At 44.9% G+C, this 12482-nt stretch overlaps 1 protein-coding gene across 1 annotated transcript in view; it reads left to right on the plus strand.

The window, feature by feature from the left end:
• The window catches only part of PPP1R12C (protein phosphatase 1 regulatory subunit 12C), a gene marked incomplete in the record, with an annotated part of 1670410 nt that overhangs the window by 328040 nt on the left and 1329888 nt on the right, over nt 1-12482 (plus strand). Inside the window, 1 exon segment of the mRNA XM_044059211.1 lies at nt 180-254. Within this exon segment, the coding sequence (XP_043915146.1) occupies nt 180-254 (75 nt within the window).

The following is a 12482-nucleotide window of genomic DNA, read 5'->3' on the forward strand; positions in this document are numbered from 1 at the left end:
TACTTTTGTGAATGTGCACTTATTTGCTGTAATTCAGCTTTGCATATTGATTGAGGGACACACTGTGTAGATCTGTATGGCACTGTAGAAGCATATGAATTACAGAACTGAGTCATGGTAAACAGCAGTTAAAATGGAACACAAGTAAACTCTGTAAAATATTTTCCCCCCTTCTCTAGGGTCAGACCCCATTTGATGTGGCAGATGAAGATATGCAGAGCTGCTTGGAAGAACTGCAAAAGAAACAAGCTGATGTAAGTGCCTGTTAAACTAAAAATTACATTGAGGGCCTTTCATGATTTTTCAGTAATTAGCATGCAACCCAAAAAATCATGTCTCTTCCATTAACTAGTTTTATTTTCCAGGTAAAAGACTATGGATTTTCAATCTGCCTTGTCCATGAGTTGTGTTGGTACTGTAATGTGAATTACTTGACAAATGTGACCCCATGGCTTGGTTTATAACATCTGTTATTCCCTGAATTGGGCTGTGTACTCCAGAGACAGGATTAGATGCACTTCCCCTAGTCAGAAAACTTGGTAGAGCCGTAGCACATGTTTAACTGTGGTGAATATAACAGTGGGGCTGTTGCATTATAGTCAGATAATTTGTGACAAGTTCCAATTTAAGACAGTATGTTGCATATAGAGTTTAATTGTACATGTACAGTCCTGTTGAGTAGGAGTCTGTTTGCATTTAACACATGTAGTTTGCATCTTGTGAAGTGATGAAATGAGATATACATTATGTATAGACTGTTTACATTATATGCCTCTGTTTATGTATTATTTATAGCTTTTGCATCTTGCAAAATGAAGAGGCATTAGAATTCATATATAGGCCATTTACATGTCTGTGCCATTTTGCTCATATAATTGAGTGACTTCTGCATTTCTTACATTAAGGAGATAATCATTTTCAGCTGTATGGTGATGATTCTATTGCTGTATATTGTTACTCTGTTACATACTTCACTGTATTAAGTTTATACTTCGCTGAGTTTTCTGTTAAGTATTATATGCATTTCCATACATCCTTGTCATTGCCTTATGTTTTGTAAGAATGATTTCCACTGCTGCTCATTTCTTATCAGCAAAGCTGAATTTTGTAATTTTGGTACTGCATTGCTATCAGAGTGAAGACTAATGCACTGGTTTGAGGAGGTGCCTTGTTCAGAAGTGTGTGTGTGTGTTTGCATGCATGTATGGGGGGGAATAGCCTTTTTACAGTGATTTAAATGTTAATAAATCAGTAGTAGCTTAGCCCTGGACTTTTGTAGGCATTTTGTTTTACTGAGTGTGAAGCACTGATGTTCTTTCATAGGTTCATAGATTAGTACTAGGCTAGTTGCCCATTTTAAGCCTATCTAATTATTCCATATATGAGAATCAAGCCCAGTATCTTGTGTTTGCAAGGTAGACACTTTAACCATTATGCCAACCTCCCCAGTAAAAGGAAATAAAATAGCATATTTTTTTAAAAAACTGTTATGTGCTGATGTTCTGTGGAGAGTTCAGAATTGTTAACTGACAGGAAGTATACTAGTTTGTGTGCCTGATCCTATTGCATGCCTGACTTGGATGACTTGTTTTGTGACTAGTTGCTGATTCAGCAGTATGCCTTTATCTTTGCTTACTGTATTAGAGTATTATTCTGATGATAATTTAATGTTTTGTACAAGGGCCTTGACCAGTATTGTTTGCCAAGCAGCATTAGTGATCTCCTGTTGCCATTGATTATAACTGTTTTTGTAGTAGCCAGTTATGTATCAGTTTAGTCTTTTTTGCAGTTCATAGTTAAGTTTTAGGCTGACTGCCCTTTTGGGACATTTTAAGCCTAGCCAGTTTCCCTTTCATGAGTCCAACCCAGAACATTGTGTGTGTGAGGTAAACGCTTTAAGCATTACATCAATCCTTCCAACCAGAAACTAAAAAGAAAGAAAAAATTAAACTTGTAATTTGAAATGTGAATATCCAGTAAGTCATACTATAGTTACAATATACAAAAGAGGTAGCTGTTAACAGTTAAACAGATGTATTAGAAAAGCTGCCCCCCTCACTTATTGTTTCAGGTTATGGGAAAGGGCTACTGTAATTAACCTTTTATTCCTGAGAAGCCCCACTGTATGTGGTCAGTCTCAAGGTGGGATGATGTTCATCGTGTTACCCTGCTGCAGTCATCACACTTGGGTTATCCTGTCATCAGGCGGTCCCGCAGTCGGCCGGAATTCCAAAGTCTTGGTCCGGTGTCTGTTGCTGTCTCTTCTTTCCTGACATCAGTGCGCCAGGGGTATGTATAATGCATCCAACGCCATTTTCTTCAGTCTTTCTTGCCGCACGGTGCTCGAAGCAGAAGCAGTTCGCAAGTGCCGGTCGGCCGACTCCTGAGATTTTCGAAGTCGAATTTCAGATCCGAAGTCTTCAATAAAGCTAAGTACCCCGTTGGGGAAATTTTTCTTGCCTCAGACCGATGTCACAAAAAGTTAACAATTGTATTTCTTGTGGCAAGCAAATACCTCATAAGGATTTTCATTCTTATTGCATACCTTGCCTAGGCCCAGACCACGACGTCACTGGTTGTCGTTTTTATGCTAGGTTTAATAAGCGTACTATAAAAAGATGCTTTGATTTCGCACTACACTACTTCGGTAGAAAATTTAACTACACTATGCCATCGGAGCAACCGACTACCGGCGTGCACAAAAAACGCAAGGACAGGCAGCCTAGACCCAAGCCAGACTCAGAGGCCTCAGCTGGTCCGGTCTCCGGTGAGGCTCCGGCACAGCCCCTGACTACCGCAGATCTTGAACCCGAGACCGCTTCGGAGCTTTTGGCGGAGAGTACTAGGCTGACGCATCCATTTTGTTTACTCCTTACCGACGACACTGCTGATAAAGATGTCTGTGCTGCAGAAACACCTTCGGTTTCTGAAGGCGTCTTCAGACCGATGACGCTCACCATAAAAACGTATCCTAAGACTAAGACTCCTATTAAACCTAAAAAGACTGCACTTCAGTCTCCAGTTCAAGGCCCCATGCCTAAGAAACAGATGCTCAAAATGGCTAAAGATTTGATCTCTTTAATCAGGGGTTCCCAACCCCCACCCGACAAAAGGCCTAGACAAGAGGAAGATTATGCCTCCTCTGAACAAGTCTCTATTTCCTCAGGCTCCTCTGAGGACCAAGATTACTCCTTCTCCCCTTATGAAGATTCTGATGCTGAGGATTCTATTCCCTCAGCTTCTCCCCCTGAAGACTACTCCTTTGGGGAAACTTTACACACTGTGAGGGAACATTTTCACTGGTTAGGTCAGGACTACTCTGACTCAAAGAAAGGGCTCAGAGAGTTTGTTTTACTCCCCCAGCACAAACCACTTGCCATCCCCCCAGTTTTAGACATTGTGGATGATGTTTACTTAGAATCCAGTTTGAACACAGATTCTCTGCCTCCTGCTCCTGCCAAACCTGACAGATACTGTAGAGTGCCTGATTCCCACAAATTCCTTTATAAAAGCCCTGTTGCTGATCCAGAGACTATCTCCTAGGGTCCCAGAGGGGCTAAGGCTTCTATGGCAAAAACTCCTGTACCCTCTGAAAGGGACTCCAGAGCACTAGACAGGTGGGGGAAAAAGGTTTACACCTCAGCCACTCTAGCTATGAGGGCACTAAATTGCCAATTTCACATGCTAAAATATCAGCAATTTCTAATGTCTCAGTTAAAACAAAAAATAAGCACACTCCGTCAACAGTCTGAATTGAAAGAAATGCAGGATCTGTTACATGCAACTGAACAGGTGGGCAAGCATACTTTACAATGTGGTTTTGATTCTTTGGAGGCTTCCTGCAGAGCAGCTGTCACTGGGTCTGTTATACGTAGGCATACTTGGTTAAAGAAACAAACTCTGCCTGATCATGTTAAAGCAAAGCTTCTGGATGCTCCCTTACAGCAGGATGTTCTTTTTGGAATTAAAGCAGAAGAAGTCTTAAGGAAAATGGAGGATAAGGCAAAATCTATGCAGACAGTCAAAGAATTTCTACAGGTACAGCCCCCTCGCTTCAGCAGAAATTGGCCAACAAAAAATTGGTCCTTTCCAGCTACTGACAGATACAGACGTCCAAGAGGCAGAGGACAACCACAAGCCCAGTACAAACCTCGACAATGGGGCACTGCAACACAGAAGGGAGGAGAAGACAGGTTCCAAACTACCAGAAGGCAAACTCAATGACTTGCACCTCATCTGGTCAAGCAACACTCTCTTGGCAGCCCCCTTGGGAGGAAAACTCGCACTTTTTTCAGACAACTGGCACATTGTCACAAAGGACAAATGGGTCCTAGACATAATTTCACGAGGATACAGATTCCATTTTCACACCTTGCCAATGAAAAGAGGAATGCCCAACCTGCCACAAAATCAATGGGCAGAGGCACAAAAACAAATTACAGCTCTCATGGATATGAGAGCCATTCAACTGGTACCTACTCCAGAGCAAGGCCAAGGATTTTACTCAAGACTCTTTCTAGTTCCCAGAAAGGACAATGCCTGGAGACCAATTCTGGACCTTTCAGTTCTAAACACCTTCTTACAAGTACCCAAATTCAAGATGCTAACACTACAGCAGCTTCTTCCCATGTTGGGCAAGAAAGCATGGCTAGTAACGTTGGACCTCAAGGAGGCATACCTGCATGTCCCTATCAGACAAAGTTGCAGAAGATACCTCTGTTTCATTGCAGGTTCAACCCATTACCAATTCTCTGCACTGCCCTTTGGCTTATCTACTGCGCCCAGGGTCTTCACAAAATGCCTGGCACCAGTAATTGCATACTGCAGACAAAGAGGAATTCAAATATACCCATACCTGGACGACTGCCTCATCCAAGCAGAAAGCAAGGACACCCTCTTACAACATCTGGCTTTTGTAAAACATCTTCTAAGATGTCCTTCAAGGATGCATCTGCAGTCCTAACATATGGGTTGTCCTGCCTCAGGCAGCCCTTCGGTCGGCCGGATTCCAAAGTCTGGGTCTGGCCTCGGCTGATGTCGCACTTCACCCGACGTCATAGCTGCTGTGAATTGGGTATAAAGGCATCAGCTGACGCCATTTTCCCCAGTCTTTCTTGCCGCGCGGTGCCCGAAGCAGAAGCTGTTCGCAAGTGCCGGACGGTCAGATCCAGAGATTTCTACTACCGAAGACTTCTAAAAAGCTAAGTACCCGTTGGGGACTCTTTCTTGCCTCAGCCGATGTCAGAAAAAGTAAATAATTGTTTAACTTGTGGGAAACAAATACCTCATAAGGATTTCCACTCTTACTGCCTTCCTTGCTTAGGCCCAGACCACAACGTATCAGCTTGTCTAGCCTGTGCTTCCTTCAACCGACGGACACTTAGACGTCGGTCGGAGTTTCATGGAGGAGTTTTTGGTCCCGCTTTTGCTTACAAATTGCCGTCGGAGACTCCGACTTCGCAATTAGCTAAAAAGCGTAAGGAAAAGGACCGACACTCGCGGTCCGCGGTTTTGGCCGAAACCACGGTTAAGCCTACCGCGAGTGTCTCTGTTTCGGCTGAAACAGAGTCCTCGGTTCTTCCTTCGGCCGAAAGCATACCTCCGACAGCCGAGGCCTCACACAGCATGGCTGAATCTGCTTCCGAAATTTCTCCTGCTGTAGCAGGCACCCAGGATTTATCAGATACTATTCCTTTAGACATATCTACTCCTGCACGTGGAGCTGCTAGGCCCCCTGCATCTATGTCCATCAAGGCTTTTTCTAGGGCTAAAGCAGCTAAATCTTCTAAGGCCTTGTCTGCTAAAGCCCCACACAGGCCTACTTCTAGTTCCCAAATGCTTAGCCTGGCTGAGGATTTCATTTCCTTGATCAGGGGATCCCAACCTCACCCAGACAGGGCCTCTCAGCCCCCTCCAGAGAAAAGGCCTAGAGCAGAGCCCCCCGATCCAGTATCCACTGACTACTCCTCGGATGACTCTGAAAACTCAAATCCTCCAGAAGGCCCTTATTCTCCATATGAGGATTCTGATGCAGAAGACTCCATTCCTTCTGCCTCTCCTCCTGAGGAATTTTCTTTTGGGGAAGCCTTACATGCTATGAGAGAGCATTTTCAATGGCAGGGTCAGGATTTCTCAGATTCAAGGAAAAGGCTTAGGACCGTTTTACATTTACCACAGCATAGGCCTTTAGCCATTCCTCCAGTACTAACAGTTGTGGATGATGCATTTAATGATGCCTGTACTGCTCCTGACTCTCTTCCCCCGGCCCCTGCCAAACCCGACAGATATTACAAGGTCCCGGACACACATTTTCACTTGTATAAGGCTCCTATTGCAGATCCTGAAACCATTTCTCAGGGCCCCAAAGCTGTAGCAGCTGCCTCTGCCAAAAACCCCCTCCCCTCTGAAAGAGAATCTAGAGCATTAGAGATGGGGTAAAAAAGTTTACACTTCTGCTACTCTTTCGGCTAGGGCCTTAAACTGCCAATTCCACATGATCCAGTATCAGGAATTTCTGTTAGACCAGCTAAATAAAAAACTGTCCTCTCCTGAACCTATAGACCGTAAGTCCCTTCAGGATTTGGTACATAACACTCAGCAGGTCAGTAATCATTCTTTAAAATGCGGCTATGATGCACTGGAGGCTTCCTTTAGGTCAGCCATGATTGGAACCGTGATCAGAAGGCATGCATGGTTAAAAGAGCAAACCTTACCAGACCATGTCAAGTCAAGGCTCCTAGATGCTCCCATGGAGAAACAAAGTTTGTTTTGCTCCCACGCACAGCAAGTGCTAAAGAAGGTGGAAGAAAAAGCAAAATCTGTTCAAACAGTCAAGGATTTCTTACAGGTCCAACCTCCGAGGTTTAGTAGAAATTGGCCTACGAAGACTTGGTCCTTTCCAGACACCTCCAGAGCACAGAGAGGCCGAAATAGACGCCCAAGAGGCAGAGGTCAATCCAGAGGGGCCTACAGGGGACGTCAGTGGCAGCCTAACAACCAGAGAAGTACTGCCACAGATCCAGCTACTACCACTTCAACAGGACAGACACAATGACTTGGCTCTGATACCGCCTACCAGGGAACAATTGGAAGCACCCTTAGGCGGAAAACTAGCCTTATTTTCCGTAAACTGGCATTACATTACAAGAGACAAATGGATTTTACAGACAATAGACAAAGGCTACAGGTTTCACTTCCACACTCTACCAAAAAGAGAGGAATGCCAAACCTACCACCAAACCAAAAAACAAACGCTCTAGGACAAATCAACCACTTACTAAGAATGAGAGCTATAGAAAAGGTACCACCAATGGAACAAGGGCAAGGATTTTACTCCAGACTTTTCCTGGTACCAAGAAAAGAAAACCAATGGAGGCCTATTCTCGACCTGTCCGCTCTGAACACATATCTCATTGTTCCAAAATTCAAAATGCTGACCCTACAGCAACTTCTTCCCATGCTGGGCAAGGAGTCTTGGCTGGTGACTCTAGATCTCAAGGAGGCATACCTGCACGTCCCTATACGACCAGATTGCAGAAGATACCTCAGATTTCTTGCAGGATCAGAGCATTATCAGTTCTCAGCATTGCCCTTTGGCTTATCTACTGTGCCCAGAGTATTCACGAAATGCCTGGCATCAGTAATTGCTCATTGCAGGCTTCAGGAAATTCAGATTTATCCATACCTGGACGACTGCCTGATACAAGCGGACAACAAGACCAAATTAACACAAGATTTGGAAAAGGTTATATAACTACTGCAAGCCCTGGGATACACAGTCAACATGAAAAAGTCAAGACTGTTACCATCCCAGAGGATAACATTCTTGGGTGCAGAATTGGACACTTCAAATCAGATGGCATTTCTCACAGCAGAAAAACAAAAGCAACTACCACTCTATTTCAGGGCATTGACAACACAGAACCAGCTTACAGCAAGAAAAGTACTGCAAGCCCTGGGTTACATGGCATCCTGCATAATATTGGTTCCACATGCCAGGCTGCATATGAGGAAGTTGCAATGGTACCTAAGGAATATATGGTCTCAACACAAACACAGCCTAGAAGTTCAGATTCCAATAATCCCATGCCTGAAGCAAGAATTCCTGTGGTGGGCTCAGGCCTGTCTGTTGAACAGAGGACTGCCCTTCCACAAACCTCACCCAAGCCAGACTATCACCACGGACGCCTCGGACCTAGGATGGGGGGCACACATGGTGGACAACTGTATACAAGGCCTATGGACACAAGACCAGCTGAACCTACACATAAATCAAAAAGAGATGCTGGCAGTGAAACAGAGGCAATCCAGACATTCAGACAGTTTCTTCAACAGGGTCATTTGCTGATAAGGACGGACAACACCACAGTCATGTGGTATATCAACAAACAAGGAGGCACACATTCTTATCCTCTATGCCGGATGGCAATGGACCTGTGGAATGTAGCCCTGAACCTCAACATTCAGCTCTAGGCCATATTTGTGCCAGGAAAAGAAAATATTCTAGCAGACACCTTAAGCAGAACTACCACGGATGCCCACGAATGGATGCTGCATCCAGACATCTTCAAATCCATTACAAAGAAATGGGGACTACCAGAAATAGACCTGTTCGCATCCCCACACAACCACCAATTGAGGAAATTCTGCACAAGGACATCCCACCCACTAGCTTGGAAGGTGGACTCCCTCTCCTTCAGTTGGGAAAACCTGACAGCATATGCATTCCCACCTCTTCCTTTGATGCACAAAGTGCTACTGAAGATCAAAGAAGATCGCCCAAGGATCATCCTGATAGCTCCAGACTGGCCGAGGCAGCATTGGTACCCGCTACTGAGGAGTATTGCTCGGACACACGCATGGCCCCTACCTCTAGTTCCTTTACTACTAACACAGAACAACTTCAAGATCCTACATCCAAACTTGAAAACACTACAGCTGGCTGCCTGGAATATTATATAAAACCAAATAACCCAGGTTTATCCCAGAGGGTTAAAGACATTATACTGGAGGCTCGCAGACCCTCCACAAGGAAGACTTATTCAGCCAAATGGAAAAGATACCTCATTTGGAGTGCAGCAAAAGGAGAAAGTGTATCATTACCAAACATAGCTAACATCCTGGAATACTTAGCAGACCTTTTCCACAATGGCCTGTCTTACTCCTCCATTAAGATTCATGCATCAGCAATTTCAGCAAAATACAACATGGATCCTCCAGTCCTCTTCTCTCATCCTCTACTCAGGCAGTTTCTGAGAGGAATTAAAATGTAAAGCCTCCAAGGAAGCCACCTTTGCCTACATGGGACCTCAACTTTGTCCTGGAAAAGTTAACACTTCCCCTTCGAGCCAGCAGCAACAGCAGAGTTACAGTTCTTATCTTGGAAAACTGCTTTCCTGCTTTCAATCACTTCAGCAAGAAGGGCTTCTGAATTACAGGCATTAATGGCAGTACAGCCCTTCCTTATCTTCCATCAGGATAGAGTATCCTTGAGAACCAACCCTAGATTGGATGATGGGTATTCATCTTCGGCTCGGCTGAGCACTCCTCGGCTCCTCTCGGGAACTTTTACCAGCTCTATGCGAGAACTCCTTTAGCTCGAGGCAGGAACTATATATCCAGATGCATGAACTACTGAACCTCTCGTTTGCTTCAGCTTGAGAGGTGTCCTAAGTTTTTCTTGTTAAGTTTTTTGTTACCTTAGGAAAAATTTTGTGTTAGGTTGTTTTAGCCTGCCTGTAGTTGTTAGGTTTCTAATCTCTATTTTGCCCCTTTTTATACCTTTTTTCAGTTTTTAATTTAGTTTTTCAGTGAAAGTTTTAGTGTTCTAGTTCCCCTGCTATTCTGTGGCCTGTGTGTCTGCTTGTGTGTTTTGTGGTGTGTGGGGACTCATATGTTTTAAGGATGTCTAGGAAAGCAAGGTTCAGGTCAGAAGTGTGACCAGTGCTGTCAGAAAATGTACACCTCAGACGGGTCACACTTCTAACAATATTATTGGCCTTTTGCACTACTGACTCCTGACTCCTGTGTGTGTCATGCCTTTAGCCAGCGAAGTCGCCCGTCTCAACAGACTTCGATTCTCCTCCCACTCTCCACACCTGAGTCGAGCCGAGCTTCTGGGACAGGAGCGATGCGACTGCCGATACGCGCTTCTTCCGCCATCCTCGCCCCATCGATCTCCTTGCGACTTTCCTCCTGGGAGGAGGATCGCCGGTCGGGAGGTTCGTTTCCGAGGGCTAGGGCTCTAGGGACCCTTCCTTATCCGGACTGGCTCCTCCTCTCGGGAGCTCGGCTGCTGGCTAAGCGCCCCGACATCTGCCTCGCCGGAGCCTTCTCTCTGGAGCCGACCATTCCTGTTTTCTTCGGCCGGGGTGTGGAACAGAGTCTCCGGAGAACCTTTGGTGATTTTATGCCAAAGGTGGTCTCCAGGGTATCATTGAACCAAGCAATACACCTACCAACATTCTTCCCCAACCCACAGAACAGAGGGGAAAGACTACTACATACCTTGGATGTGCACAGGCAATTGCGCTACTATCTGGACAGAACCAAGAACAATAGAAAAACTGACCAGCTTCTGGTAGCATATGGTACAGGAATGGAAGGAAAAGCAATTTCAAAACAGACCATCTCAAAATAGATAGGAAATTGCATTAGATTTTGTTACTCTTTTCATGGAAAGACAATTCCAGAAAACATCAGGCCTCACTCCACAAGAGCTACAGCCACTACTACAGCTTTCCTACGAGGAGTGGCTACCAAAGACATTCTAGAGGCTGCTACTTGGAGCTCCGTGCATACATTTGCCAAGCATTATAATCTACCTTTATTCTCCAGATCCCGAGCAGGTTTTGCAACTGCTGTTTTGCAAGGGATCTTAACTACACCATAATCATTTTAGTGCCTCCTCCCCCAGTTTGGCTATGGTATTCTACCCATATGTTAGGACTGCAGATGCATCCTTGAAGGACATAGTACAGTTTTGTACCTACCATAAATGTAGATGTCCGAGAGGTATGCATCTGCAGTCAGGATTACCCACCCTCCTTCCCCTCTGTGGTACTCCTAGGGTATTTGCCCATCTTGTAGCTAGCTGGGGGAATCTATTATGGTGTATTTGTTTGTATATATGTATATACATGTTATTTTTGTTTGCTCTCTACTGTTTGGAATCATTTGCATTTATCCAAATTTAGCCTTCCTAGAGGGCACCTGGCATCTGGGGCAAGAAACACTGAGGAAAATGGCGTCGGCTGATGCCTTTATACCCAATTCACAGCAGCTATGACGTCGGGTGAAGTGCGACATCAGCCGAGGCCAGACCCAGACTTTGGAATCCGGCCGACCGAAGGGCTGCCTGAGGCAGGACAACCCATATGTTAGGACTGCAGATGCATACCTCTCGGACATCTACATTTATGGTAGGTACAAAACTGTACTTTGCCTGGGGTACACAGTAAACGAAAAGAAATCAAAACTAGTACCCTCACAAAACATGACATTCCTGGGTGCCAGCTTGAATACAACGGCCCAGAAGGTTTATCTGATGCCAGACAAACAACTACAACTGACTCAATATTTCAAAACAATGGCAACAAAGACCCAACTACCTGCAAGAAAAATTCTGCAGGCCTTGGGCTTCATGGTATCTTGCATACTACTAATACCATTTGCAAAGCTGCATATGAGGAAATTACAGTGGTACCTAAAAAGCGTATTGTCTCAACAAAGCCACAGCTTGGACACAATGATATCTCTCATTCCCTGCCTACAACAGGAGTTTCTGTGGTGGTCACAGGCATGTCACCTCAACAAGGGTCAGCCTTTCACCTTGCCCCCAGCCAGGCAAACTATGACAACAGATGCATCGGACTATGCCTGGGGGGGGCACATGGCAGGACAGTGCGTTAAGGCGTATGGACTGCAGATCAAAGGAATCTGCACATCAATCAAAAAGAGATGCTAGCTGTACAGAATGCTCACAGCCTTCAAGAATCTATTACATCCAGGACAACTTACAATAAGGATGGACAACACCACAGTAATGTGGTACATAAACAAGGGGGTACACACTCCTACCCTCTATGCAGGCAAGCAATGACCTTGTGGAACACAGCTTTGGCTTACCAAGTTCAGTTACAAGCTCAATTCCTGCCAGGAAAAAGAACACATTGTCAGACGACCTCAGCAGAAACATCATGGATCCCCACGAGTGGAAAATGGATCCACAAGTATTTGCAGTGATAACTCAAAAATGGGGCCTTCCAGACATAGACCTGTTTGTCAGTCCTCAAAACTATCAATTAACAAAATTTTGTACAAGGACACTTCACCATCAAGCTTGGAAAGTGGACGCACTCTCATTCAGTTGGAAAAACCTGACAGTATATGCCTTCCCTCCATTGCCTCTCCTCACAAAGGTGCTTCTGAAAGTCAGAAAGGAGAGACCACGACTGATACTCATAGCCCCAGACTGGCCACGC

Source organism: Protopterus annectens, chromosome 17.part0 (assembly GCF_019279795.1).
Source record: "Protopterus annectens isolate FY-2018-M chromosome 17.part0, PAN1.0, whole genome shotgun sequence".
Lineage (NCBI taxonomy): Eukaryota > Metazoa > Chordata > Ceratodontiformes > Protopteridae > Protopterus > Protopterus annectens.